We start from the raw sequence: 24,295 nt of genomic DNA, 5'->3' as shown, positions 1-24,295 counted from the left end.
TGAGACACGGACTCCCTCTTCGGAGATGGATTGGGGCTCGCCTCATCCTCTTGGACAGACAACCTCCAAACCGGAATCATTATTACAACGTCTGATACCAGACGCAGGAGGTTGGAAGCGGTGGCGTCGTCAAGACACATAGCGGTGCAGAAAGTGCGAAAACTGACTCAATCTTTCTGCTCATCCTTCTCGCTGCCATACAGGTTTCTCTCTTCCTCGTCGCTCCTGCTTTGATTGTTCATCTGCTGCCTGACTGCAATCTATTCCACCTCGCTGCGCATGTCACAGTGCTAAACTCTGTCTGATTGCATGGCCCAGTGACGATGATATGTTGCGCTGCAGCAGAACGTACTATGTGACTCTTGTACGCTATCTCAAAAGTCCGTCGCCCTCCCACCATATGTCCATTCCCTCTCCCACTGTAGCGGCTCCTTCTTTGGTCCCCCCACCTCTCCAGTATGCGGATTCTCCTCTCCTTCAAAGTCTGGTGTTGGAGGTTTGCGGGCATTAGGGTGAATATCAGAGGCTGAGATGCTAGGTGCCGAAGGTGCTTTGCCCTGTGATGCCGAGGACGTGGAGCCGGCAGGACGATTGAATTGAAGCTCGTCTAGCGGTAGAAGTGGGGGTGAGTGGAGGCAAGTCGAGTGGTGAGCTGATACACCGTACCCTAGGAGCAACCCGCTCGCTGCAACTCTTCGTACGCCACTGCTGCTACTCACTTCCTCTCTCCTTAACGAGTCTGTTCCATTCCTTTTGATCCTCCTTGGGCAAAGGTGGTGGCCCTGGACGGTCAAAGGGCGAATCGGACCGTGAGGAGGAGAGACGCTGGGAAGTGGCGAGGGTCCTGAGAGGGCGAGGAGTTGAAAGGCGTAAGCGGGCAAGTTCACATGCGTAGCTACACAGGAGAACTCACCTCGTCGAAGGTCCTGCTGTGAGGAAGTAGCGAGCAGGCAATGTCCTTGGTAGACGCAGCATCGTGATCATTGGCGTCCAGAGGGTTGGTGAATTAGGTGGGATGAGGAGTAGAACCGGAGGAGTCCGCCTCTGAGAAGCCGGATAGAGATCATAATCTGTGGCTGCCTTGCTGACTAAGCAACAGATTCCTCCCTTTCCGCTTCCTTGGACCGCCGCCTCTTCCGCTTCGCCGGCGGGTGGGTCTGTACCTGTACCTGTATCGGTACCATTGTACTGATCAGCCCGGCATGACATGACCTCGACTTTGACTATGGGACCTGTGGACCCTCCAGCGCGTTTGGCGCTCAAGGCTGGGAGAATCTTGGCTGGTGAAGCGGATGTAGAGATCAAGCAACGAGAGCGTGCAAGGAGAGGAGACACTGGTGAGCATGCTAGACGCTGAGCAGCCGCAACACTACCATGCTGAGGTCTCCTTTCCATGTCATTCTCATCGCCTATTGTGCCAGACAAAGTAACGTCCTCTCCAGCCTCATCCTCACGCCGTCCGCCGCTTGCTCGCATCCTCGCAACAAGGCTAAGGGAAGCCAGCGCAGTACTGAGCGATACCGGAATGCCATTGCCTACAGAGGACCGTCCCATCGACTCTGCCTCGGAGGAGACGCTGCACCTGCTCACAGCCGAGACGGCTCTCATATGCCTGCAGATCCTACACGAGGAGGATAGCAGAACGTCTAGGGCCCGAAGCTCGTCACAACAGGAGGAAGAGCTGGTAGGGTCAAAAGATCGGAAGACGATTCAGACCTTGTTCTCATTGGTGTCTTCCTGGGGTCTGGAACCAGCGATACTCAGCTACGATGCTGCTATAGAGTCTATCAGGCAGACATCGTCCGTTGTCGATTCTGCGCCTCGTCTACGCGAAGTTACGGAGGAACAGCAGGAGCAAGCAGGCCTACGCAGGTCATTTGAGATCGTACGGCAGGAGCTCGGTCATCTCTTCACCAGCGCTTCTCGCCTCCTCAGATCTCAGGCCAGCCCTGCCACTTTCGTATCCACTGGTCTCATACCGATGCAGATCCTGACGACACAGCAGACCATAGCTACACATCTGCTCGGAGCCGCTTTGCGCATCTGCTGGGGTCCGGGAGCGGATAAGGTAGACGGCAAGGCTTCTATGGGTGGTGTCAAGGAGGAGGCAAGAGACTGCATAACTCTCTTTCTCAAGAGTCTCCAGCCCGCTCAGCTACTGCCCTTGCTATCCTCGGTCTCTTCACCTCGTCAGGCGAGTCCACCAGGTAGCCCTTCCCTGCCTCCAATACCGGCCTTTGTGCGCGGCTTTGCTACTCGACTCCTCTCTGCGCAGCTTTTGCGTCGTGAAGGCATCGTCGCGCTGATTTCGTCGGTGATGAAGATGGGAGAAGAGTCGAGTGAGGAGAAGGTCTCGCCAACCATCAAGCTTGATCGATTGGCTACACTGCTGACGAGCCCTCCAAGCGGAATGGAAAAGGGGGCCTTTCTATCTCAGCATACTATACCTGCGCTGGTCTCCTTCGTCATACCGAACACTGCAGACGCCGATACATCTGCAGTCTTCGCAAAAGTGGCGAGCTACACACTTGAGAAGCTAGCCGCGGGTGAATCCGAAGAGCTTGTGAGAGCAGCTCTCGAGCCGGTCATCTGGCAGCCACTGTTGCCTGGAGTCACAGGCTGCACCCCTCTGCAGTCAGAGCTCCCCTCCTCAGCTCGGATAGCAGACGCGGTACACAGTCTCGAAGTGCTCGTACTGTGCTCTACGTCTATCTCGTCTGCATGGCTCAGCTGGCTCATCAGCCCCGTTGTACTGCGACTCTGGGACATGCTGGGCACCCACGAGAGTGGCAGAGAGGCTAAAGTGAAGGAAGTGAAGAAGGGAAAGGTCGCAGCGCAGTCAGAACAGCTGGGGAGCATACTACAAAAGTGGCTGGCCGTCAGCGGTGTCGAGGAGGTGATGGGAGTGATCAGACAGTGGGCCAGTGCGCAAGAGCAGGATGCTACCAGGATATACTTTGAGGTAGACGAGAGGAACACAGCAGTGATCAAATTTGGGAGGTGAGTGCAGTTCCAGTACTCGATATCCGCGTCTGATACTGACTGCAGACTCTATCCGGACACAGGCCGCCATCTCATGGCACAACCGACCTCAGCGCCCTGCTTTCCAACATCTCAATGTCTCCTCATGCAGAAAGCGATGACGACCAAGCCCGTGCCCTCTTACCCCATCTGCAGGGAATGGCATCTTCACGGTCAGGGCCCTCGGCCTCGCTCTTCACCAACCTCCTCTCTCGAGCCGGGCGCAGCGATCTGGCGTCTTCTCTCTTGCCACAGCTGCTGGAAAGCTATCTAGCTGAGAAGTCGCGCTCCACCACACAGGCTTGGTACATCCTTCAGCTAATTGTGGAGCTGCTTGACACTTTTGGGGAGGCAATGACAAAGCATAAGCAAGAGACGAATAACGTCCTTCGCTTTGTCAATGTGTGTCTGGGTGGCGACAAAGGATCCAAGACGACAGAGCAAGGTGTACAAGAGGTGCAGCAAGAGGAAGAAGTTCCTTTCATCGGGCCTGGCGGTCGCTCTCGCGGGCCCATGGCCGATTTGCTAGACGCTGGCATCGACGCGAGCACAGCTGGTGCAGGGCCCACTGGAGGCGAACAAAAAGGGCAAGAAGAAGAAGAGCTCGATGAAGACCTGATCAAGACGGCGCTTGACCTACTGCTGAGCGTCCTTGAGGGTAACCTTGAGCTTGCGCCGAGGACGAGCCCTCTGCTGAGACTTATTGAGTCGAAGCTGTCGCGCTATGTGTCATCAAACGTGGATGAGGATCTACGCAGGGTGGCCAAGGAAGCTCGCCTAGTCTTAGCGGCTCGGGAGCAAGCCACTCGACCTGAAGAAGCAGATGCAGACCTGCCCCACGTCGGGACGCCGGCGAGCAGTGCACGCCAAGCGGCCCAGTCAAAATACGAAGAAGCACTGAAGCTCTTGCAAGACCCTATCCTGCCAGTACGGGCGCATGGTCTAGTGCTTCTCAAGGAGATTGCAGCAGCAACCGAGCATCCGGGCGCGACTGCCCACCTGTTGCCTTCTATTCTGGAGATTCTGCTCAAGGCAATAGGCGACGAAGAGTCGTACCTGTATCTCAATGCCATCTCAGCACTGAAGGAGGTGATCCTTCGAGGGGAGCCATATCTCTCGCAGATCCTCGCAAAGTACGTGACCGGCGACGCCTCTCGTCAAGGGACCGACGAGCGTCTGCGAATTGGCGAAGCGCTCCTCGCAGCCATCCAACATCTAGCCGAAGGAGGTGCAGTCTACTCTTCCTCTTTCCTGCCTGCTCTGCTGACAGTCCTACGGGACAGAAAAGCCTCAACGACGCTAAAGTCTTCGGCATTGACCCTTCTCGGCACCTGCGTCGAGGCCTTTCCTCTGGCCATTGCGAGCGCTACTCGCGAAGGGTACGTGGGCAAGATGGTACGTGGATGTCTGGACTTGTTACAGCTGGAGATGGTCCATAGAAGGAGCAGCAGCGGTGCGAGGCCGACTTCTGGCAGCTTCGGTGAGCATGCAGAAGAGGAAGAAGAAGAAGACCCTACCGTTGCCCGTCAGCAGCTGCGCTTCGCCCCAGGCGCAGACGACTCGACCAGTCTGGACTCTTCCTACCCACAGCTGCGTCGCGGAGCTCTTCTCCTGCTGCACCTCCTTATCAAGGGCACGCGTGACCAGCTCGCCCTCTTCGTTGAGACGCGAGCGAGAGAGCAGCCTCAGGTAGGAGCAGAGGGGGGGTGGATCGCTCTGAGGCTGCCGGGAGGGGGAAGATTGCCTTCTCTCTCCTCCAGCTTCGACCCCAAATCTGCTCCGACAACTCTCCCACCTTTGCTCTTCCCCCTCGCCGAGCGCAGCAGCGGTAGTGGAGGCGACGTCCAATTGCAAGACTCAACGCGCACCACGATGCAGTACCTCGCTCTGGAGGACGATGATGCCCTTGTGAGACGGATGGCGCGCGAGGTGGATGAGGAGTTGCAGGCGTTGCTTGTTGAGATGGTTGGGGTGGGATTGGGTGGGTGAGATGAGCGGAGCGAAGATGGATGAGCGAGTAGAGCGTAAGATGAGGCGATGGAGGGAAGAGGCAATGCGGCTTATCGACACAGCGAGATATGTCGGAAAAACCGTAGCCATACTTCCTTCTTTCACAGCGGTGCAATCATTGACAAAATGGAATAGATGTAGATGCAGCAGATGATGGTGTGACTATTTACAAGCTTTTGTGGAATGAGCGTGATTATGTGCGTATGCGTGTGCGCGTATGTGCATGTGAGTGTCGACGTGTGGATCGGGAGTGCATTGGTGTGTAGAGTCGTGAGACGAGATGAGAGGGGAGGACGAAGGGCAAGTGTTAGAGGTATGGCGTGCTCGCCAGTGAAGCAACAGCCGATGGAAAGCGTGCATAGCAATCCTCAATGTTCCTTTCCCAGCCCCGCTTCATAAGAAGTCGGACGCTCCCTCATCTCCTCGTCGCGAGCCGTGGCTCGAAAATCGGGAGTTGAGGCAAAAGTAGGCCTCACGTAGTGATTCCATCCTGCCCCGCGCCGTGAGTCTCCAAGTTTCCATTGGCCAAAATCAAACCTTTACTCCCATCCTCATTGTTGTGAACTCCCTCTACAAGCAGCAACGCGCCAAGATTCTCCGTACTGCTCCCAGCTGTATCCGTTGTGGTACTCCCGCTCCCGCTGCCGCTGGCAGAGGCACTGCCGCTAGTCGTCCCCGCTGTACCTGTACTGGCACTGGAGGTGACGCGGGAGGAAGAAGAGTTCGCCGGGTCGACGTCGTCCTCACGGCCGGGCTGGGGCTGGGGCTGTTGGTCGGAACCGCCTGCTGCTGCTGTTCCGGCGGTGCGAGCGGGCGAGATGTTGCGGGTGCCTTGAGAGGGTCCCTTGGTCGATAAAGAGGAGGTGTTGGCAGGATTCCAAGCAAAGTTGATCGCCAGAGGCGGGGAGATGGGCGATGCGGCGCCTGTTGAGGTCTGAGGCTGAGTCGCAAGCGAAACAGGAGCTGCTGCAAATTCGCCATTCTGAGGGATCGGAGCGCTCTCTGACACTGAAAGACGCTGCGACGAGTCCGCGATACCCTTCGGCGATTCGCTGAGGAGTCCCTCTGGAGCGGGACCAGGGGAACCAGCAGAGGCAATCTCTTCTCGCTCACTAGTTCCTCCCCTCGCGTAAGTCTCAGCAGACGAGTGGTGCGAGCCGCTGGCCGAGAGGATTCGTGCGAGTGGTCTGACCGGGGAAGGCATCGCAACGGTGGGCTGCTGCTGTTGTCTGCTCTCTGTGTCTGCTCGCGGGGTTGCCTCTCTTGAGAGCGAGGGGTACTGAGGAAGTGCAGACGAAGGAGAGTCTTGCGAGGCTGGAATGTGCGGTAGTGTGGGCGGAGCAGCAAGGATCTGTCGTCCAGTGGAGCTGTTGGTCCGACTCTTTGATGGCGGAGGCGTGTGGCTAGGGTGGAGGGTATCGGGCGTTCCTTGACCTGCGCTCGTGCTGGACGTGAGGTGGGCTGGGGACCTAGATCGAGACTCGCTTTGACGCGGTGACGAGGTGATACGCGCAGCCGGGTCGAGGGTAGGTCTCTTGCTGCTTCCAAATTCTGCCGGCGAAGCCTGACGAGCAGGTCCTTCCTGCAGGTACCTCATCCTCTCATCATGCCCTATACTCGAGCGACTGGTAGAGTTGTGCACCCGTGCTGGCCTCTGTGGTCTTTCTGAGCCCTCTGCAGGATCCGAGGAAGGCCAGAGCACATCTTGCCCAAAGAGCTCCGAGGTGCCATCCCCGATACCACTGGCCGGGCTGAATGCCAGTGTGCGCTGGTCTACCGCCGTTGCGAGCCCTCCAAGCCCAATACCCAATGGCTGAGGCGGGACAATCTGTATCTTGTCTCTATTGAGGGGCGAATGCGGCAGATAGGAGCTTCTTTTAGCTGGCTGGCCTTGCAAATGACCCATACCTAGACCGTAGATGGGTGTGGAGGAGGAGTGAGTGAGATGCGAAGAGTGGACCGAAGAGGCATAGGACCGCTTGAGTGCCATTGTAGAAGAGCTCGAGGAGATGACGCTCAGCCTGGTACCTGGCCTGTCTGATAGCAATGGCTCCAAACCATCTGCAGTGGGTGAAGAAGAGCCTGCAGCTGGAGGTAAGGGCTGAAGGAAGCTATTGGAGCCAGATGCTGTGCCTCCCCATGTATGACCAGGCGAAGGTGAGCCAGAAGCGCTGGAGCTGCCGACTGCAGGTGTGAGTAGTCCTGGTGAAGGTGTTCGCTTAAAGTCGAAGGGGAAAGGGCTTGCAGTTTCACTGTCCCAGATGGGGGAAGTGGGCATGCTATAACTTCTAGGGATGTGCCTTCCATAGATTTGACCTCCTTCCCGGAATTGGCTCGAAATGTTGGGGGCATCCCAGGGATTGGGTACATTGGCTGGTCTGATGGGTGGTAGCTCCGATTCTGGGTGCTTGGGTCCCCTGCCCCGCCTACGCCGCCATCGACGATGGAGGCGATAGGTAAAGTAGAGGACGGCCGCCCCACCGAAGATGCCGCCCAAGACAATGCCCGCCGTTGCTGGCTGAGGCATGGCGGGTGACTCTGGGGACAGAAGGGCGTAGGAGCAGGGAGCAGGGGAGGGGCAAAGTAAAAGGGAGAAGAAGAGCAGGGAGAGAAGCTCCGAAGGTGGTGGAGTTCCTCGTTCCTCTGCTACTCCTGCTTTGCTACCACGTTGCTAGGGGCGCGGCGGGTATATACGAGGGGTGACGCTGAGGTAGATGCCGACGAGGGATGGCGAGGCAGACGCGGTGTAGCTGGAAGGCGACGATGTTGTAGATGGTGGCAATGATGATGATGATGTTGTCCAAGAGTGGACTATACAGGGGCCAATGTTGCCTGCAAAGGTAGTAATAGTGGTGGGTATTCCGCCGTGGCTGCTTGTCCCTTGGCCGAAGCGGGAGTGAGGGAAATGCAAGGAAGCCAGTACCGGATCGGAATGGCGCCGGGAGCGGTGGGTAAGCTGAGCAAGAGATGTACGAGTTGGTGGAGGAGGAAAGATGCGGCAAGATGCACCACACAGGATCAGCGGCGACGACGAGGCAGCATCGCAAGCAAGGGAGAGTGGAAGCGTAGAATGATGCAGGCCAATGGTGAGGTCAGGAAGAGGCAGAGTAATGTGTCGACGTCTGCTTGTGTGTGTGTGTGCCTGCCTGCCTGCCAGTCCACTCTACCACTCTTCTGGGTAAAGGCCCTCCAGAGCCGCAAGCAACCAAGGCCTTGTCAGCTTCCCTTCCTCGAGTCCACTCCGCCAGGGTCTCGTCTCTCCTCTGCAACCCAGCCCAGCCAGCCAGCCACGCCAGTGTGCCGTCCCCTCCGCTCTGGCCACCACGGCAGCGGGAAATTTCGCTTCGAATCGACGCGACTCATCTCGGCAACAGGCTCCCGACATCGGCACTCACGGCAGGCAAAAGTGCTCTGCTGCCGCCGCTGCTGTTTAGGCCTACGTGGGGGGGAAATGAAGTCGCGCTGGGATCACCGGCAGGGCATTCGACTTTTAAATATACTCCACTCTGCTTGACTGAGAAAGGCCCGCGAGAAGTCGAACAGAAAGCCCAGTTTCCAAGGAAGTGAGGCAGCGCGGGCCAACAATTCCACACACCCGCTCTCTCAGGGGTCCGGCAACAGTCGCACAGTAATCTTAGCAGGAATGAAATGGAATTACACATACACAAAATGCGCGGACGGACCTCCCGATCAACCAATATGAGAAGCGAGCCAAGGGAGCCAGAGGAAAGGCGGGTGGAGAGATTGACCCCTGGACAAGGTATACGTGGAGACAGGCGAGACAGGGATGGGATCAATAGGGGCGGTCTGATATTGGGAGGGAGGTGACGGCGGGGCCGTGATGAGTGTGGGACACTGAGCTCACCGTGTGGGGCAAAGAGCTGGGGTTGAGAGAAAGAGTGTCCTGATGGCACACTCCTCACCTCTCCTCAATACCTCTCGTCTACAATCGACGATCGACTTTGCCTCGGCGTGGCCAGCAAGCTCGACCTCGATGGCTTCTGCAGCTGCCCCTTTCTATGCAGTTGCAAATCCTGCGGCATGGCGACGATGATGTTGTTCGAGTTGCCAAAGGCAAAGTTGTCCTCTACCACCACGTCGCCCATCTTACGTAGGGTGTACCCGTCTGTACGACCCTTCTTGACGCGCTCTAGAGGCCAAGAGACAATGTAGGATCCAGTACCTGTCACAATGGACGTCTCGCCGTGTCCGCTCGCGGGAGTGTCGAAGCGGGCGGGGGTAAAGGAAATCTCCTGGTCCATATAGGCCACGTGGTGTGGCTTCAGCTGCAGTCTTCGGGGGATGGGCTTGCTCTCCTTGGGGAAGGAGCGATCGAAGCCTAGCTCGCCCTTGTAGCGTCCATCTCCGATCAGGGTATCGATCAACAACAGATAGGTCTTGCAGGTGGCCACCACGTAGCGTCCATCGGCAGTCACGTCCACGCCCACGATGGGATCTCCCAAGGCAGGCAAAGCCGTCTTTGCATTCTTGCCAATCTGATCGAACAGACGCAATTCACCCTTGGCACTGGCTACGGCCAGTCTACCCTTCTCGTCCGTGGCAGCCGAGGAGAACTTGTTCTTGGTGACGTACTGCTTGAATTGCGAATCGACCATCTTGTTGCCACCCAGCCTGGGGTCGATTCGGAAGATGCCATTGTCGGAATGACCAATCAGCATCTGTTCTGCAGTCGTCTGGGCAAATTTGGAGTTCGGGACGACGTTGTTGACCGGTACATCATCATGGATCTTCCATTCGTCGACGATCTTGCCGTATTCGAGGTCCATCTTGAATAGCGAGTGTTGGTTGGACGGGTCCATCATGACCATTGCCGAGTCTTGGTCATGCAGCATCACCTTGCGAGGATTGAACGACTTGCCCTTGCCCGTCTTGATGTTGCTGATGGTAGTGGCGAACTCCAATTGGTCGTCTTCAGTATGCTTGAACACTCCGATCTTGTTGCCTCGGACGACGAACGAGCGATCAAATTTGTATCCTACCGCCAGCTGAGAGTTCTGATCGCGGTCGTTGCTCTCGACAGGCATGCCAGCAGGCGCATCGCCAACGTTCTTGGCATCGTCTTCGGCCTCATCTTCATCCTCTTCTAGCAGGTCCTCCAGGCTTTGGTCCACTTGACGAGCCTCGTCGTCGTCTCTCCTGTACCTGTCCACTTCCCTCTCTGCCTCCGTCTCCGAGTCGGTCCCTTCTTCCTCGGGAGCGGCCATCTCGACGTCATCCTCGTACGCGTCCGTCATGTACTTTTGATCGTCGGTCTTCGCCTTTTCCCACTTCTCCTCGTTGAGAGTCTCCCACATCAACTTGGCAAAGCCGCGCTGGTAGGCTTCGTAGTCCTCCTTTGTCCTGAACCGCAAGAGCCACGAATAGCACCTCCTCTCCTGGTCAAAGTAGTTCCACACAGCAGACAGTGAGTCCGAAGCAAAGTTAATGTTCATGGAGCCCTCGAGTCGCTGGGATAGCCACCGCCGAGTAGAAGAGGAGATGGAAAGCCAGTAGATAAAGCGTCCTGCTTCCGCGACTTCGACTTTGACTCCCTTCTCCTGGCTCATGAACAGACCATTGGTCTGATCGTAGAGGTACAGGTCTGCTTCTGTCTCGAGGAGGATGTCGGGCTCCCCCTGCACAGGGAATGATTCCTCGGGCGCAGCTGGCACAGTAGGCTTGGACGGGGTCACAGCTTTCGCCTTTGGTTTCTTGGCGCTGCTCTTGGGCGTGGTAGTTGCTTTGATCGGCGACTTGTCCTTGACGGTCAATTCCTCAATCTCTCTGGCCAGATCCTCTTGGTCTGTACTCGGAGCAGCTGGGTAGATGCTGAAGAGTGGAAAAAGCAGGGGCAGGAGGAAGAAGGGTCAGCTCTGTCGTCGCAATCACAAGCTCCGACGCTCGTATCCTCCTCTCACCATTTGCTTACCTCTGTACTGGCGCTACAGCTGCCGCCGGACCCTTCCACTTGAGCTTGTCCAGATCCTCGTCCGAAGCCTGATCGTGGCTCGCCCCGAACTTTCGCTCATACACGCACTGCAAGAAGGTGACCTCGAATATGCTCCTGGTGACTGAGTTGACTTGGGCATCGTCCATGGCGAACTCCAAGAGATCATCAGAGTCGCCTACGCCGGACACGTCTTTCCAGGTAAAAGTCGGATCGCCTTCTGAAGACGTCGCTGCCCTGAACTCCAGCGACCGGTCGATCAAGAACGACCTCTCATCATCGCTTTCCTCGTCTTCGTCCAGGAGCTGTTGCTCCCCTTCGTCGTACGCTCTAGTGACCACAAGCTGGTAGTTGTGCTCAGTCGAGGTACGGCGGATGGTAGCGACTGCATCTTTGTAGATGCATTCTCGAGAGCCCTTTACGCTGGAGGGGCGCACCAGATACAGAGCTCCGGCGGGAATCTGGATCAGCTCGACGTTGTCTTGATCACCCCAGATTTTGCCGAAGATGCTCCGGAGCATAAACATAGTGGCCGAGTGGGATGGGGTGGCAAGGCGGAGCTACTCGAAGTCAAGTGGTTGCCTGGAGTAGCTATCTCTGGCAGCTTGGCGGAGCGCGCTTCTTGAGCAGAGGCGGCTTGTCGGACTGTGTCGAGTGACCTGCTTGGGCGGAGCAGGACGTAGCTGGCCAGTTTCCAAAGGTGGACTACGGCGAGGTTGCGATGGTGGCGATGGTTGATGGGGAGGGTAGGATGGATGGGTGAGACGGGATGGGATGGGATGGGATGGGCGGATGATGGATGCAAGTGCACACATCCACTCTTTGCCCAAAATCCAGCCAAGCGAGCACAGGCGCACCCACCACACAGGCCACTCAAAGGTCCACGTCGCGTGGCTCAACCCACGGACTGGCAGAGGCGCACAGAGAGCAGCGCGCGCACAAAAATCCCACCAGCCACTGCCGCCTGCCTGCCTGCCGTGGCTCAGAGGGAAGGATTCAAGGCCAAGAAGAAAGGAACCAAGGACGACTGCTGCTGCCTCTTTCTTCTCGACGACCAACCACTCACTACCCTCCATATCGACATCATCATGGCATCCTTCACTCTGCCAACCCTACCCGACACACCCGGCGTCTGGGGTCCCCCCTCCCTCACCCCCGGCTCTTCCTCTGCAGCCTCTTCCTCCTCTGTACTCCCTCCCGAGTTCGCAGACATTCCCTTCGCCCCTTTTTCCAAGTCGGACAAGATCGGCCGCATCGCAGACTGGAACGCTGCAAGCTCCGGCACTGGAAGAGATGGTGATGCTGGCATGGGAGGTGGCCAGAGAGGCGGAAGACAGGGACGACGAGATGGACCTCAGGCGTACGGCTCTGGTGCCTCCAATGCCTTTGCCTACTTCCACGGAGATGACGAGGCCACCTTCTCCGTCGTCGACAACACAAAGACTCCCAGTCGAGGACGTGGAGGTCTCACAGCAATGGGTCGAGGCGGCCGAGGTGGTGCTAGGGGAGGAGCCGCTGGCGGACGAGGCGGTCTGGCTAATGGAAGGGCCGGCGCTCAGCGAGGAGGCCGAGGTGGCATGCGGGGCGGCGCAGCACCTCGTGGTGGAGGTGGTGCCAGGCGCGGAGGATACAGGGACTGGGACAAGCCACAGAGGACCCGTGATCCATCCGTCACTGTCGGTCCCGACTGGGAACAGCTCGAGGAGATTGAGTTCACCCGACTGGCCAAGCTGCGTCTTGAGGTGGCAGAGGGCACAGATCTGGCATCCTACGGTACCCTTCACGAGTACGACCGAGCTTACGACCGCATCGCATCTGTGCGCTTCGAGAAGCCACTGCAGCCTCTTGACCGCCTGCGCTACAACCCTACTACCTCGGACGACCCAATTTTGGCCGACATTGCTGCCAAGCCTTCTGTCGCTTCTGGCGAGGCTGGAGAGGAGGCAGGTCCTGCTCCCACTCGTATCTTTGTCACAGACTCCATTCTGGCTCTCCTGATGTGCGCCACTCGTGTCGTATACCCTTGGGACGTACTGATCACCAAGAGCGAAAATGGCGACATCTTCTTCGACAAGCGCGACGGAGGAGCATTCGATTACGTCACCGTCAATGAGAATGCTGCCGACCCACCCATGGAGGCTGAGTCAAAGGATGACAAGAATGCTGCTGCTAACATCAACACTCCTGGCAACCTCTCTTTGGAGGCGACGTACATCAACCAGAACTTTGCGTTCCAGGTGGTCAACACAAAGAAGACACACGACCTGGCCGATGGTGCCAACCCCTTCCACGACCCCTCTTCCGCTGGCGATGCTGATCAATTGGCCTCAGCCGGATACCGCTACAAGAAGTTCGACCTTTCCTCGTCCGCTCAGGATCCCATTGAGCTCTACGTTCGAACCGAGTTGGATGCCTATGTGCCCTCGACGACCAAGAATGCTCCCCCTCAATTCATCACCATTCGCACCCTCAACGAGTGGGATTCGAGGGCTCAGGGAGCAGGTGGAGCTCCCGACTGGCGTACCAAGCTGGACAGTCAGCGAGGTGCGGTCGTTGCTACTGAGATGAAGAACAATGCGGGCAAGCTGGCGCGATGGGCTGTGCAGTCTGTCCTTGCGGGTGCAGACAACATGAAGCTGGGATACATTTCCAGGGCCACGCCAAAGGACACGTCCAAGCACTCCATCCTGGCTACGCAGTGGTACAAGCCCTCGGACTTTGCCGCCCAGATCAATGTCAACCTCTCCAATGGTTGGGGTATTGTGAGGACCATTGCTGACCTGGCTAGGAAGAGTGCAGGCGAGGGCGAGGGAAGTGATGGAAGGGCCAAGTTTGTACTGGCAAAGGACCCGAACAAGGGAACGATCAGGCTCTACAGGGTTCCCCTGAACTGGCCTGCCGAGGACGATGAGGAGGAAGACGAGGAGCTGCTGGACGAAGAGGGTGGAGCCGAGGACGACGAGTAGACCATAGAGTAGGCGAGCTGTCGCGTGTTTCTCCCTTCACGTGCTGCGAATGTCATCCCTCCTTCCTCTCCGATACTGATTGATTGCCGAGCAAATGACCAGAATACAAGGGTGATCCCCGATCAATGGGTGCGAAGTCTTCTGTGTGCCCGTCATTCCCCGCATTCGCCCTCTTCCCTGAGCGTCTTTCCCCGGCTGATCGTTGCTTGTGACCCCGCACTGAGCCCGCTAATCGGCCGCTATTCGGACATCTGGATCCCGTAGAAGACCCGAAAGGAATGGATCGGAGCTTCCGATTTGACCGGACAAGAGAAGGGATTTGCGGGGTGGGAGAGCGCAACAGGAAGCCTTGGCCGTGGCTGCGTGTGGTGCAGGCAGGCAGGGCAGATCTTTCCGCGGTGGGGGTGGTGGCCTGGGTCGCCGCGTGTGGGACCGAGCGGGGCCTAAGCGGGGGACAAGAAGTCGCGTGGGGGAGTGGAAAGTGACGTCTAGGGAGCAAGGCAGGCAGGAACGGTCACCGGCGAGGCAGCCTGCGTGGGATGCTCACCTTACCTCGCCTTGCACTGCCTCTGTGTCGCTTCTTCTTCTTCTTCTTCCGGACCACCTTAAGCACTTTACCCGGCGGCGGGGGCAAAGCGGCCTCCAAGTGTCAGATGACCGAGGCCAGGGGCGCAGGCCTGTTCCCCGCAACGCCGGTGAGACTTTGCCTTCGGTCTTCACCACGGCGTGCTAAGGCGCCGGTCTGGGGCAACCACTTCCACCGAGCTGACCGAAGTGGAATGGGATACTTATACAAGGACTCAAGTGTGTGGTTCTCGTCTAGTTCTTCCCCCTCTCTTGCTCCTGTCAACTACGATCTCTGCATCTTCACACGCAAGCTCAGTGGTCGCATCCCACATCTCGCAGCAGCCGTCACACATTACCACGACTTCCTCTGCACGCAATCATAGACTAGACTCAACATGGCACCCACCGCACTCGTCGACTCTTACCCACCCGTCAGCCACGACTTCAATGCTGGCGACTTGACTCCTATCCAGAGCAAGAAGTTGCCCTCTGCTGCCCCCCTCTCGCCCAATGCTGGCGCAGAGATGGATGCAGTCAGCGATGCCGTCGACACGATCAATGCCTATCTCGGCGAGCACCCTGACGCTCCTCGCCCAAAGAATGTCGAAGAGGCAGAGGACGACTCGTGGAAGACTTCTGGTTCCAAATTCGATGCTGAAAAGGACAAGGATCAATTCCGAAACTATGAAGATGCAATGGACTCGGTCAAGAACTTCTATGCCGAGCAACACGCACGTCAGACTGTCGAGTACAATATTGCCATGAGGGAAAAGTATCTGGGCAAGGACAGAGAGGTCAATGCACGCATGACCATCTGGGAGGCCATTGACAAGCTCGATGAACTCGTCGATGAGTCCGACCCGGACACTTCCCTCACTCAAAGCCAACATCTCCTGCAGACTGCCGAGGCAATGAGGCGCGACGGCAAGCCTGACTGGATGCAACTCACCGGTCTCCTTCACGACTTGGGCAAGCTCCTCGTCTTCTTCGGTGCAAAGGGACAATGGGACGTCGTCGGCGACACATTCGTCGTTGGTGCTGCCTTTGCTCCTGAAAACGTCTACCCCTCTACCTTTGAGCAAAACCCCGACTCGGTCGATCCCCAGTACAATACTGAGCTGGGAATGTACGAGCGCGGTTGTGGACTAGAAAAGGTGATGCTCTCGTGGGGTCACGATGAGTACATGTATCACATCCTCAAGAGTCAGAGCACTATTCCAAAGGCAGGACTGGACATGGTACGCTACCACTCCTTCTACCCATGGCACCGTGGAGGCGCCTACCGACAATTCCACAAGGCTGACGGATCGGATGAGGACGCTCTACAGGCTACATTGGCCTTCAATGCTTATGATCTGTACTCGAAGAGCGATGAGCCACCTCAGATGGAGGAGCTAAGGGACTACTACAGTGCACTCATCGACAAGTACGTTCCTGGGGTCATTGAGTGGTAGAGAGTAGAAGCAAAAGACCAGTTTCGTAGCATCATCGTTCCGTGATCCCTCTTCTCCATATTTTCTTTACTTCTGTATCGTCACGCTCCCTCGTTTCGTGATATGCCCTCTGACTCCTTGGCCCTTGATTCGTTCGTCCCTGTACTTAGTTCTTTCATCCTTATACCTCCGGCTACATTCGTATCTGTTCCGACGTCTCTTCAATTCCGATCAGTGACAAACGAAGAAAGGTGTTCAGTGAGATCGCATTCCCGCAGGACTCAGGGTGGAACGCTACCAGAGTGACTCACGAGGGGGCATTGGAGGACCCTAAAGGGTTCGCGGACGCAGTGCTTACGTAAATCTGACGATGCATTGAGCCTGGGGGGGCACGGACAAGCGGCTGAACCCTTCCTTCCCGCTAAAGACTGCCCTCTTTCCCCGCATACCGACCCATTTCGCAGTTTTGGTAGGGGTGACCAAGTATCCTGTATAATTGCGACCAAAGTCTCGAGGCGAGGCGATACATCTTCCTCGGACCCGGTTGCGCAGCAGCCATGAGCTTGCGTCCGCTCCTCCCCAAGCTCCAGCAGCACCATGCCGCTTACACAATACCCATCTCCAGCAGCCTCGCTCCTTTCGTTACGTATCATCGCCCCACTCTCCTCTCTGCAACTTCCTCCGCCTCCTCCTCCTCCTCCTCTTTCCCTTCAAGCTCCTCCCGCTCACACTTCAGTACCTCCCTCCCCCGCCTTCAAGACCACTACAAGATCCTAGGCGTCTCCCGTTCCGCCTCTTCAAAAGAGATCAAGGCTCAATTCTACCAACTCAGTAAACGGTATCACCCCGATGTGAATAGAGATGATGAAGGTGCCAAGAAGAAGTTTCAGGAGGTAAGCGAAGCGTGGGGTGTGCTAGGGAATGAGAGGGGGAGGTGAGTTGCGCTTGCTCTTGTGCTCAAGGGGTGGGGAGAGAGCGGGGGGATGAAAGATGGGCGGCTGGTAGGATGGGAAACGCTGACTCTTTGTTCCCCCTCTCCCTCTTCACCTCAATTCCACCACCCTTCCTTCACCTTCCCATGTTCTGCAATCAGACGAGACTACGACCGTCAGCTACGCACAGGCGGCGGTGGAGGAGGTGGAGGTCCAACGCAGAACTACAGCTATGATCCAGGGGACAATGCCGCTCGTCGAGCGCGAGCGACGTACGCCTGGGAGTACCAACGACGTCGCGGTGACTCTAACAGAGGTAGAGCCGGTCAGGCCCGCTCTGGTCGTGCTGCTGCCGATGAACAAGAGGATACTCGCTCAGCACACGCCCGCGCTCGTGGGGCTTTTGGCGCTGGGCCTGGTGGAGTTGGTGGAGGTAGAGGGAGTGGGGCGGAGAGTTCTCTCTTTGAGAAGTACGCAGCTCAGCAACGCAAGAGGGAGGAGTTTGCTTCTTCTCGCACTTCGGGAGCTGCAGGGAGTGCAGGGTATGGCGGTGCAAGTGGGAGTGGGAGTGCGAGCGATCCCTTCTCGACGAGGGTGGAGGAACATGAAGCTCAGGGAGCCTCGCCGATTATCAGGTTCATACAGATCATAGGGACCCTCACGTTCATCTTCGCAGTGGCGACAAGTCTTGGCACTGGAGGCAGCAGTGGCGGTGGGGGTGGCAGGCTAAGAGCAGAGCGTCAGTGTGGAGGCAACGGGGAAGAGGAGGAAGAGGAGGAGTGGAGAGGCAAAACGGTCATGGTTCTGTCGAGGTCAGCTCGTGGTCTGTCGGCCCTTCGAGGAGAGCGACTGGACAATGGCGTACGGATAGACTAGATCATCATGCAATGAAGCACATCATAGACTCGTTGCGTCTGTCTCGCCATCTCTTTGACCTCAGACTTCAAACGTCATCGATGCCCTACACCGTGTCCTGGCAGGTAGGGGAGGAACGAGGAAGCGAATGTTTTGTATTTGTACGATGACAGCTTCGACGGATCTACATGACAACGTAGTTGGGCGGTGTGTATCTCTTGCTGTTGTAGACGCTCTTGCCGGCCTGTCGGTGAAGAGATGGAGAAGGATCAACGAGTCAGACTACTCTTTCACACCGAGCAAGGCGATGCCTGCCCTTTCTGATCTAGAGGGTCTTGCAGACTACTACTCTTCTGACAACTCACCTCCCATCCATGCACATCCTTCATGATCTCCTTTTCCCTCGCGAGCGCAGCCTGCTCTCTCCTGTAGGTGTCGCGGTCTGCCTCTGCCATCAGCAAGGGTACGAGGTTGATACGGGACCAGGCCCTCTCGCGCTTGAGCTCCCTGAGAGTAACAAGAGGTACAAGTCGGGGGGCAGAGAAAGATGTGAGATTTTCTCCAACGAACAAGTGCGTCCCCGCAAGCCTGTACTCACCTCTGCTCCAAATTACCCTGCACGACCCTCCAGAAACCATAGCCGCAAATGGCCAATACACCGCCAAAGATTGCGATTCCTCCGGGTCCCTTTCCAGGCAGATTGCGCTTGTAGCGGATCGGCTCGTAGCCTCCCTTGGGCGGGAGGTCCCTGTTAGCGAGAAAAAGCGAGAGATGAGTGTGGCATTAATGGTGTCAGTGCTGGTAGATGGGGATTTGAAATGGGGGCCTGTAGATGCGAGGATAAGATACTGACTGGTCGTAGTGAACTGCACAGAGTGGGGTCAATCAGACCAGGAGAGTCAGCGAGGTGTCCCTCTTCTGTTTCCCATCAGCCACGCTCCTCTTCCCGTCTACTCACTGCCACCGCTCATCGTATTGTATGCTGTGAGAGGATGTGGTGGACGGACAGTGCGAGGCTTCTCCAGGCGCTGCCATACGGGACCAGCCCCCGGTGGGTGGGTTGCGCCTGGACGCTCGTCGCGCGGTGCCGAGAAGCGACGGAGCGGAAGCACGGACAGAGGAAGGGACGGGCACGGAATAATTTTGCAGGCAGTCAGAGCTTGGCCACTCCTTCCTGGGACCTTGCACAGCACAATACCATCATCTTCTCAACCCCTTGCTCAGCCTGCCTCGTCTCACCCACGATGGCCAAAGGAGGCTCGCAGCTGGCACAGCTCAAGTCGACTGTAAAGTCTTCGGGCATCAATGACCGTCGTCAGCAGTCCAACTCGGCGAAGAAGCGCAAGAGGGGCCACGCCTCCAATGAGCGAGACGAGGCGGCCGCCAGACGAGAGGCTCTCGCCCGTATCAGCTCGGACACAAAATTCAACCCTTTCGAGGAGAGGGTGACCAAGGTCAAGCATGAAGTCCTGGGAAGGAAAGTCAAGGGTGCTGTGGGGAGGCCAGCTCTAGCCAAGCAGGGTGGGCTGGCACAGCGAAATGCTATGCTTCTGCCCGAGTACCAGAACAGGAACAAGACCAGCACTTTTATCGATCGGAGATTCGGAGAGACAGATTCGAATCTCACGCCAGAAGAAAGGGCGCTCGAGAGGTTCACAAGAGAAAAGCAAAGGCAGGCAAAGGGAAAGAAGGCAGCTCTCTTCAACCTGAATGACGACGATGCTGCCGGGCAGGAAGAGGAGCTTACGCACTTCGGGAGGAGCCTGAGCGGTATGGGAAATCTGCCCGAGCTCAGCATGATGGACCGAGATGGTGAGTACGAGTGACCTAGAAGAAGAAGGACTACATTCCGCTGGCTCGCAGCACGGGACATCTATAGGATGATTTGCACCCTTCGTGGTGTCCATCTGTTATTATTCACCGGATACGTGCTTCAAGGGAGACGTCTTTCACTGAAAAGTGGGCGTACTCTATAACGATGACGGCTACAAGTTCTACTGGAGATTTCTGATTGATGACCCGTGGTGCAAGCCAATGCGAGGAAGGAGAAGCAGGAGAGAGGAGACTAGTATGCATCGGAGTGACCAGCTGAGACACAGAAGCCTTCTCTCCTTGCCATGAAACCTCTACAGATGGGCAAATCGACGGCGAGACCACTGGAGCTGAGCACTTTGGTGGCTTTGAAGCTGAGCCTGCAGATGTGAGTTGCAGCTGTGCGTGAGGACGTGACACCCGAGTACTTCGCTCACAGTACGCCTGCTCTCGTCTCCCTTTACTGCAGCCCGATCGGCCAAAATCAAAAGCTGACGTCATGAGGGAAGTCATGGCCAAGTCGAAGATGCACAAGATGGAGCGACAACAAGTTCGTGATGCCGATGATGAGCTCAGGGCACAGCTGGATGATGAGCTGGGAGACATTCGCGGCCTCTTGATGGCAGGCCCTTCGAACCCCAAGAAGGGAGAAGAGGCGTCCGCGTCCTCCGCGTCTACACAGGCGCCTCAGGCGTCAGGAAGCAACTACGATGCATTTGTGAGGGAGCTGGCCTTTGAGCGTCGAGCCAAGCCGCAGGATCGGCTCAAGACTGAAGGCGAGCTGGCTGAAGAGGCTGCCGAACAGCTGCGCAAGGCCGAGCAAGCTCGACTGAAGAGGATGAGGGGAGAAGAAGTCGATGAGGATGGCTCAGGCGCAAGATCAGGAGGCAAGAGGAGAGCTCCGCAGGCCGATGATCTTGACGATGACCTCGACATCGAGGGACAGACAGCGGCCGAGGTGTATGGACTGAGCAGTGGTCTAGGGGAAGCTCAGGACGATACGGCTGCCATGGAGGAGGAAGAGGAAAACGATGAAGATGAAGAAGACGACGAGGACAGCAGCGAAGGCGAGCAAGATCCTGCGCTAGAGCAAGAAGGATATGGAGAGGCCCTGCTGGACGACAGCGACGCGGAGGATTGTAGCGAGAACGGGGATCTGACGACAGCGTCTAGACCTTCAAAGAAACGAGCAAAGGCGACCAAGATTGGCGCTGGACCCACCACTGCAGCAGTGCCCTTCACTTTCACCTGCCCTACTACTCATACTCAGTTCCTCTCAATCATGGAGGAGCATTCTCTCCAGCCCAGTCAAGTGCCCCTCGTCGTCAAGCGCATCAGGGCGCTCTACCACCCATCTCTAGCGGAGGACAACAAATTTCGGCTGCAAGCCTTCCTAGGTGTCCTCCTCGATCATGTGCTGTACACGGCCGGAGAGGCAGCTACAGCTACGACGAGCGAAGAGCGTCTGTCTCACCTCGACTTGATTGAGCATCTCGTCAAGCCGATCTTCGAGCTGACAACGACGTATCCGATCGTGTCGTCAGAACACTTTGTTCAGAAGCTGTCCTTGATGGAGAAGAATCTGACGAGGGGTTTGGCGAAAGGAGCGCTGCGACCCGAAGCACGGACCTGGCCTGGGGCAGCTGAGCTGACCCTACTGAGGGTAGCAGCCTTGATCTGGCCTACTTCGGATCAAAACCACCCTGTCGCTACCCCGCTGGCCCTGCTCTCTGCGCACTACCTTGCTCATTGCCGGGTCCGAAGCCAATCCGATCTTGCAGCCGGCCTGTACCTGGTGTCTCTCGTCGCCCATCAACAGGAGGACGCCAAGCGTTTCGTGCCCGAAGCTCTCAACTTCTTGCAGAACGCACTGATGCTATTGTCACCACTGGACAAGAAAGGCAAGGCGGTAGCTCGAAAGGCCTGCATGGATTATGCCATTCCCACACCCGACTTTGAAGAGGAGCACGCCAAAGCAGTCGGTCTACCGAGTGGAAAGAAGACGGCACTTCCGCAGTCTAGCAAGCCGGACCTGTTCTCGCTGCTGGCCGCAGAAGAGCCTTCAGCCGAGGCTGGCGTCGCCCTGCTCAGCGTGACTCTGGCTTTGATCGAGGCATTTGCCGATATGTACGAGGGTACCGCCGCCTACATTGAGCTCTTTGAGCCCTCCCGCCTGGTCGTAGACTCGATTCCTTCCTCGGCTCTTCCCTCGACTCTTGCCGAGCAGCTCAGCGCGACGTCCTCGCACCTCACAACTCGTCTTGCTGAAGCGCGGGCTACCCGTCGACCGTTGCGCCTGCACGCACACCGCGCTATTCCCCTCGCCTCGTTCATCCCCAAGTTCGACTCCTCTGGCGGGTCACGCTACGCCCGCTTCTCCTCTGGCTCAAACGATCCCGATGCAGCGCGCGCCGAGGCCTCGAAGCTCAAGGCCCTCGTCAAAAAGGAGCGTAAAGGCGCTGTACGCGAGTTGCGCAAGGACAGCCAATTCCTTGCGGCCGAAAAGGCTCGGGAGCGCAAAGTCGAAGAAGACGAGTACAAGCGCAAGATTGGCAAGATTGTCAGTGGATTGGGAGAAGAGAGGAGCGAGCAGAAGATGCTCGAGAGGGAGAAGAGTCGACTCAAGAAGAGGGCTGCGGGTGGGAAGAAGTAGAGGAGAGTGGGAGGGAAGGGGACGCTTGGACATTACACGCATCCATCATCAATTGTATTCATATATTACATCGATTCATACACTCTTTGCCCTTAGCGTTAGGAGCTTCATACTCTATTGAGCACGAAGATATATGTAACGTGTATGTGTATCATCTCAAAGTACAGCTACAAAGTGTGGACCTTCCGTTTATATATCCGCCGGGCCCCTCGGGGTCAGTCTCCGAGCAACCCAATATCTATTCCATCCTTTGAGTCCACAGGGGAGACCGACTGGGCTCTGGAGGAAAAGGGCGCAGGGCTACCAGGCGCTTCTCCCCAGGCCGGGTACGCATCACGCCTAGCTACCGTACTGATTCCTTTACCTTTAGCGGTACCGGTCACTGGACTTCTGAGAGTGAGTCCCAGTCCCGGTCCCAATCCGAGTCCCATGTCGAGGCGAGATTTGGGTATGATGCCCAGCTCGCGGAGAGAAGGTAGAGTGACCCCTCGGATCCGACCTGAAAAACCAGGGGGAGTTGCAGACGTGACCCCATTTGCGTGATACGTGGGCAAGAGAGGAGAATTCGTTCCCAGCGCTGGTCTAGAGCTCGCCCGAGGTCGAGTCAGATGAGCGCCCGTGGAACCACTTAGCTCTGTCCGTTGGGATTCCGATTCGATGGTGCCCGCGGACGTGTGCAGCGCCTGTTGCAGGGAGACGCTCGAGGCTCTGCGCATCTTGTCCACTTCGTCTGTACTAACCGTCAGCCTGCTAGGTCTTCTACTCTTGGAGGTTACATCGCCGTAAATGGAGGAAGAGTGAGAAGACGTAGACTGCCGACGCAGACGTATCGGTCCTGAGCTGCCTGTGTGGCTCGCGATGGACGCTGAACGATCACGCCCTCCCGGTCTTTGCATGCTGTTCCTGTGTGGCGATAACAAAGATCTAGACGATTGCGGCGAGAGGGACACCTGTGGTGAGGAGGGGCATCGTGGAGGATTTGACGACTTGTGACGGGTCTGTTGCGGTTCAGGCCAGGAGAAGTAGCAAGCTGAAGGCTTTGGCAAGGAGCGGCCGCAGGTAAAGTCTCGCTGACCGGAGGAACCCTCTTCCTTCTCCTCGAGATAGGACCGCTGTATAGCGGATAATCCCACCAACTTCTTTCTCGGCGGTTGCCGAGGGGGAACAATCGGCGTAAGGCTGACCAGCGACGAATCGTCACATGGAGTGTGAGGTTGGCTGTTCTCCGAGCTGGTAAGTATCGAAAAGTGAGTAGTGTTACTACTTGCTGAGCTGCACTGCGAGCTCGAGGAAGCGTAGTCTTGATCGATGGGAGAAGAGACAACGAGGACCTGTTGTGTGTATGGGATGCCACCAGAGGGAAAGAGAGGGGCAAAGGAGACGCTTTTGCTATTGTGGTGTAGCTGCGGCTTGCGGCCTTTCTTCTGCCCTGTATGTTCTGAAGCTGTCAAGAGATGCAGTGGAAATGTGTGTCAGAGTGGTCGAAAACCCGCTGTGCTGCTTTCCTTCTCACATAAGCCAGACTCACTGAGCATGCTGACGACTTCCTGTACACAGCTGGTTCCCTTGCCCGGCCACTGACTCGCTGTGACGTCGTTCACTCGTGTTGCGTTACCCGACGCCCGTGAGGAAGCACACTGGCTGCGATTGAGCTTATGAGAACCGAGTGTCTGAGCAAAGGACAGTGTATGGACAAGGCAGACCTATATACAGTTCGCACATACAAGAGAATAGAGGTTCGCTTTTCACGTTCTTAGTGACACTTGCCAGAAGCTGCCGATCCGAAGCAGAGGGATAAAGGTGGCGGTGCTGCAATCAACGCTTTTAGGCACTCATCACCGTGCACAAGTCACCATTCTTCCTTCACTCAAGCATGGACGCACGGTACTTGTCTTTACCACGATAATATTAGGTCCGCTGCCCCGAGACAAGGGCAAGTGAGAGTGCACGATTGCCATGAAGATGGTGAGGTGGTGCGGGATTTGAATCAGTGTAGTCGGCTTATATTGATCGAATCGGTAAAACGGACGCTAAAGAAGTGGTAAAGATGGATTGAATGAAGTAGTAGAAGAGAGTAGGAACACACAGTATGGAAGTTG

General features: G+C 56.8%; 12 protein-coding genes across 12 annotated transcripts; 7 read left to right on the top strand and 5 right to left on the bottom strand.

Annotated features, from left to right (window-relative positions):
- Positions 1 to 374: 374 nt before the first annotated feature.
- BCV69DRAFT_252802 (hypothetical protein) lies at positions 375 to 792 on the bottom strand (the record flags this gene model as incomplete). The annotated part of the gene is made up of 2 exons (XM_025490487.1): positions 375 to 534; positions 716 to 792. Coding segments are annotated over 2 exons (237 nt in total), but the record flags the coding sequence as incomplete, so codon positions are not given.
- Positions 793 to 1,162: 370 nt separating this feature from the next.
- BCV69DRAFT_285150 (hypothetical protein) lies at positions 1,163 to 5,191 on the top strand. Its single transcript, XM_025493298.1, has 3 exons — positions 1,163 to 1,337; positions 1,422 to 3,000; positions 3,066 to 5,191. The coding sequence occupies exons 2-3, from the start codon at positions 1,526 to 1,528 to the stop codon at positions 5,008 to 5,010; spliced, it is 3,420 nt and encodes a 1,139-aa protein (XP_025345685.1). The 5' UTR covers positions 1,163 to 1,337; positions 1,422 to 1,525; the 3' UTR covers positions 5,011 to 5,191.
- BCV69DRAFT_76762 (hypothetical protein) lies at positions 5,073 to 5,466 on the top strand. The gene has a single exon (XM_025495513.1). The coding sequence runs from the start codon at positions 5,215 to 5,217 to the stop codon at positions 5,428 to 5,430; it is 216 nt and encodes a 71-aa protein (XP_025345684.1). The 5' UTR covers positions 5,073 to 5,214; the 3' UTR covers positions 5,431 to 5,466.
- On the bottom strand, positions 5,313 to 7,747 carry BCV69DRAFT_76674 (hypothetical protein). The gene has a single exon (XM_025495512.1). It carries the CDS (start codon positions 7,556 to 7,558, stop codon positions 5,504 to 5,506), a length of 2,055 nt encoding a protein of 684 aa, XP_025345683.1. The 5' UTR covers positions 7,559 to 7,747; the 3' UTR covers positions 5,313 to 5,503.
- BCV69DRAFT_76644 (hypothetical protein) lies at positions 7,748 to 8,753 on the top strand. Its single transcript, XM_025495511.1, has one exon. The coding sequence runs from the start codon at positions 7,937 to 7,939 to the stop codon at positions 8,543 to 8,545; it is 609 nt and encodes a 202-aa protein (XP_025345682.1). The 5' UTR covers positions 7,748 to 7,936; the 3' UTR covers positions 8,546 to 8,753.
- On the bottom strand, positions 8,662 to 11,505 carry BCV69DRAFT_314713 (VID27-domain-containing protein; the record flags this gene model as incomplete). Its single annotated transcript, XM_025495142.1, has 2 exons — positions 8,662 to 10,860; positions 10,961 to 11,505. 2 exons carry the CDS (start codon positions 11,503 to 11,505, stop codon positions 8,961 to 8,963), a joined length of 2,445 nt encoding a protein of 814 aa, XP_025345681.1. The 3' UTR covers positions 8,662 to 8,960.
- Positions 11,506 to 12,012: 507 nt separating this feature from the next.
- On the top strand, positions 12,013 to 14,071 carry BCV69DRAFT_285147 (translation initiation factor eIF-3, subunit D). The gene has a single exon (XM_025493297.1). The coding sequence runs from the start codon at positions 12,067 to 12,069 to the stop codon at positions 13,942 to 13,944; it is 1,878 nt and encodes a 625-aa protein (XP_025345680.1). The 5' UTR covers positions 12,013 to 12,066; the 3' UTR covers positions 13,945 to 14,071.
- Positions 14,072 to 14,455: 384 nt separating this feature from the next.
- BCV69DRAFT_285146 (putative myo-inositol oxygenase) lies at positions 14,456 to 16,163 on the top strand. The gene has a single exon (XM_025493296.1). It carries the CDS (start codon positions 14,907 to 14,909, stop codon positions 15,963 to 15,965), a length of 1,059 nt encoding a protein of 352 aa, XP_025345679.1. The 5' UTR covers positions 14,456 to 14,906; the 3' UTR covers positions 15,966 to 16,163.
- A 204-nt stretch (positions 16,164 to 16,367) lies between these two features.
- Positions 16,368 to 17,866, top strand: BCV69DRAFT_314710 (DnaJ-domain-containing protein). The gene is made up of 2 exons (XM_025495141.1): positions 16,368 to 16,878; positions 17,038 to 17,866. The coding sequence occupies exons 1-2, from the start codon at positions 16,502 to 16,504 to the stop codon at positions 17,750 to 17,752; spliced, it is 1,092 nt and encodes a 363-aa protein (XP_025345678.1). The 5' UTR covers positions 16,368 to 16,501; the 3' UTR covers positions 17,753 to 17,866.
- A 28-nt stretch (positions 17,867 to 17,894) lies between these two features.
- BCV69DRAFT_314709 (GRIM-19) lies at positions 17,895 to 18,709 on the bottom strand. The gene is made up of 5 exons (XM_025495140.1): positions 18,690 to 18,709; positions 18,585 to 18,597; positions 18,330 to 18,479; positions 18,097 to 18,238; positions 17,895 to 17,975 (listed from the first exon to the last, which is right to left on the bottom strand). Exons 1-5 carry the CDS (start codon positions 18,700 to 18,702, stop codon positions 17,916 to 17,918), a joined length of 378 nt encoding a protein of 125 aa, XP_025345677.1. The 5' UTR covers positions 18,703 to 18,709; the 3' UTR covers positions 17,895 to 17,915.
- A 197-nt stretch (positions 18,710 to 18,906) lies between these two features.
- On the top strand, positions 18,907 to 22,391 carry BCV69DRAFT_285143 (Nop14-like protein). The gene is made up of 3 exons (XM_025493295.1): positions 18,907 to 19,543; positions 19,864 to 19,931; positions 20,013 to 22,391. The coding sequence occupies exons 1-3, from the start codon at positions 18,976 to 18,978 to the stop codon at positions 22,194 to 22,196; spliced, it is 2,820 nt and encodes a 939-aa protein (XP_025345676.1). The 5' UTR covers positions 18,907 to 18,975; the 3' UTR covers positions 22,197 to 22,391.
- A 20-nt stretch (positions 22,392 to 22,411) lies between these two features.
- On the bottom strand, positions 22,412 to 24,154 carry BCV69DRAFT_295344 (hypothetical protein; the record flags this gene model as incomplete). Its single annotated transcript, XM_025493902.1, has 3 exons — positions 22,412 to 23,640; positions 23,725 to 23,899; positions 24,080 to 24,154. The coding sequence occupies 3 exons, from the start codon at positions 24,152 to 24,154 to the stop codon at positions 22,412 to 22,414; spliced, it is 1,479 nt and encodes a 492-aa protein (XP_025345675.1).
- Between the last annotated feature and the right edge of the window lie 141 nt (positions 24,155 to 24,295).

This window comes from Pseudomicrostroma glucosiphilum (assembly GCF_003144135.1).
Source record: "Pseudomicrostroma glucosiphilum strain MCA 4718 unplaced genomic scaffold BCV69scaffold_16, whole genome shotgun sequence".
Classification (NCBI taxonomy): Eukaryota; Fungi; Basidiomycota; class Exobasidiomycetes; order Microstromatales; family Microstromataceae; genus Microstroma; species Microstroma glucosiphilum.
The sequence above is the reverse complement of the archived record's forward strand: the minus strand, read 5'-3'. Positions and strand labels throughout refer to the sequence as shown.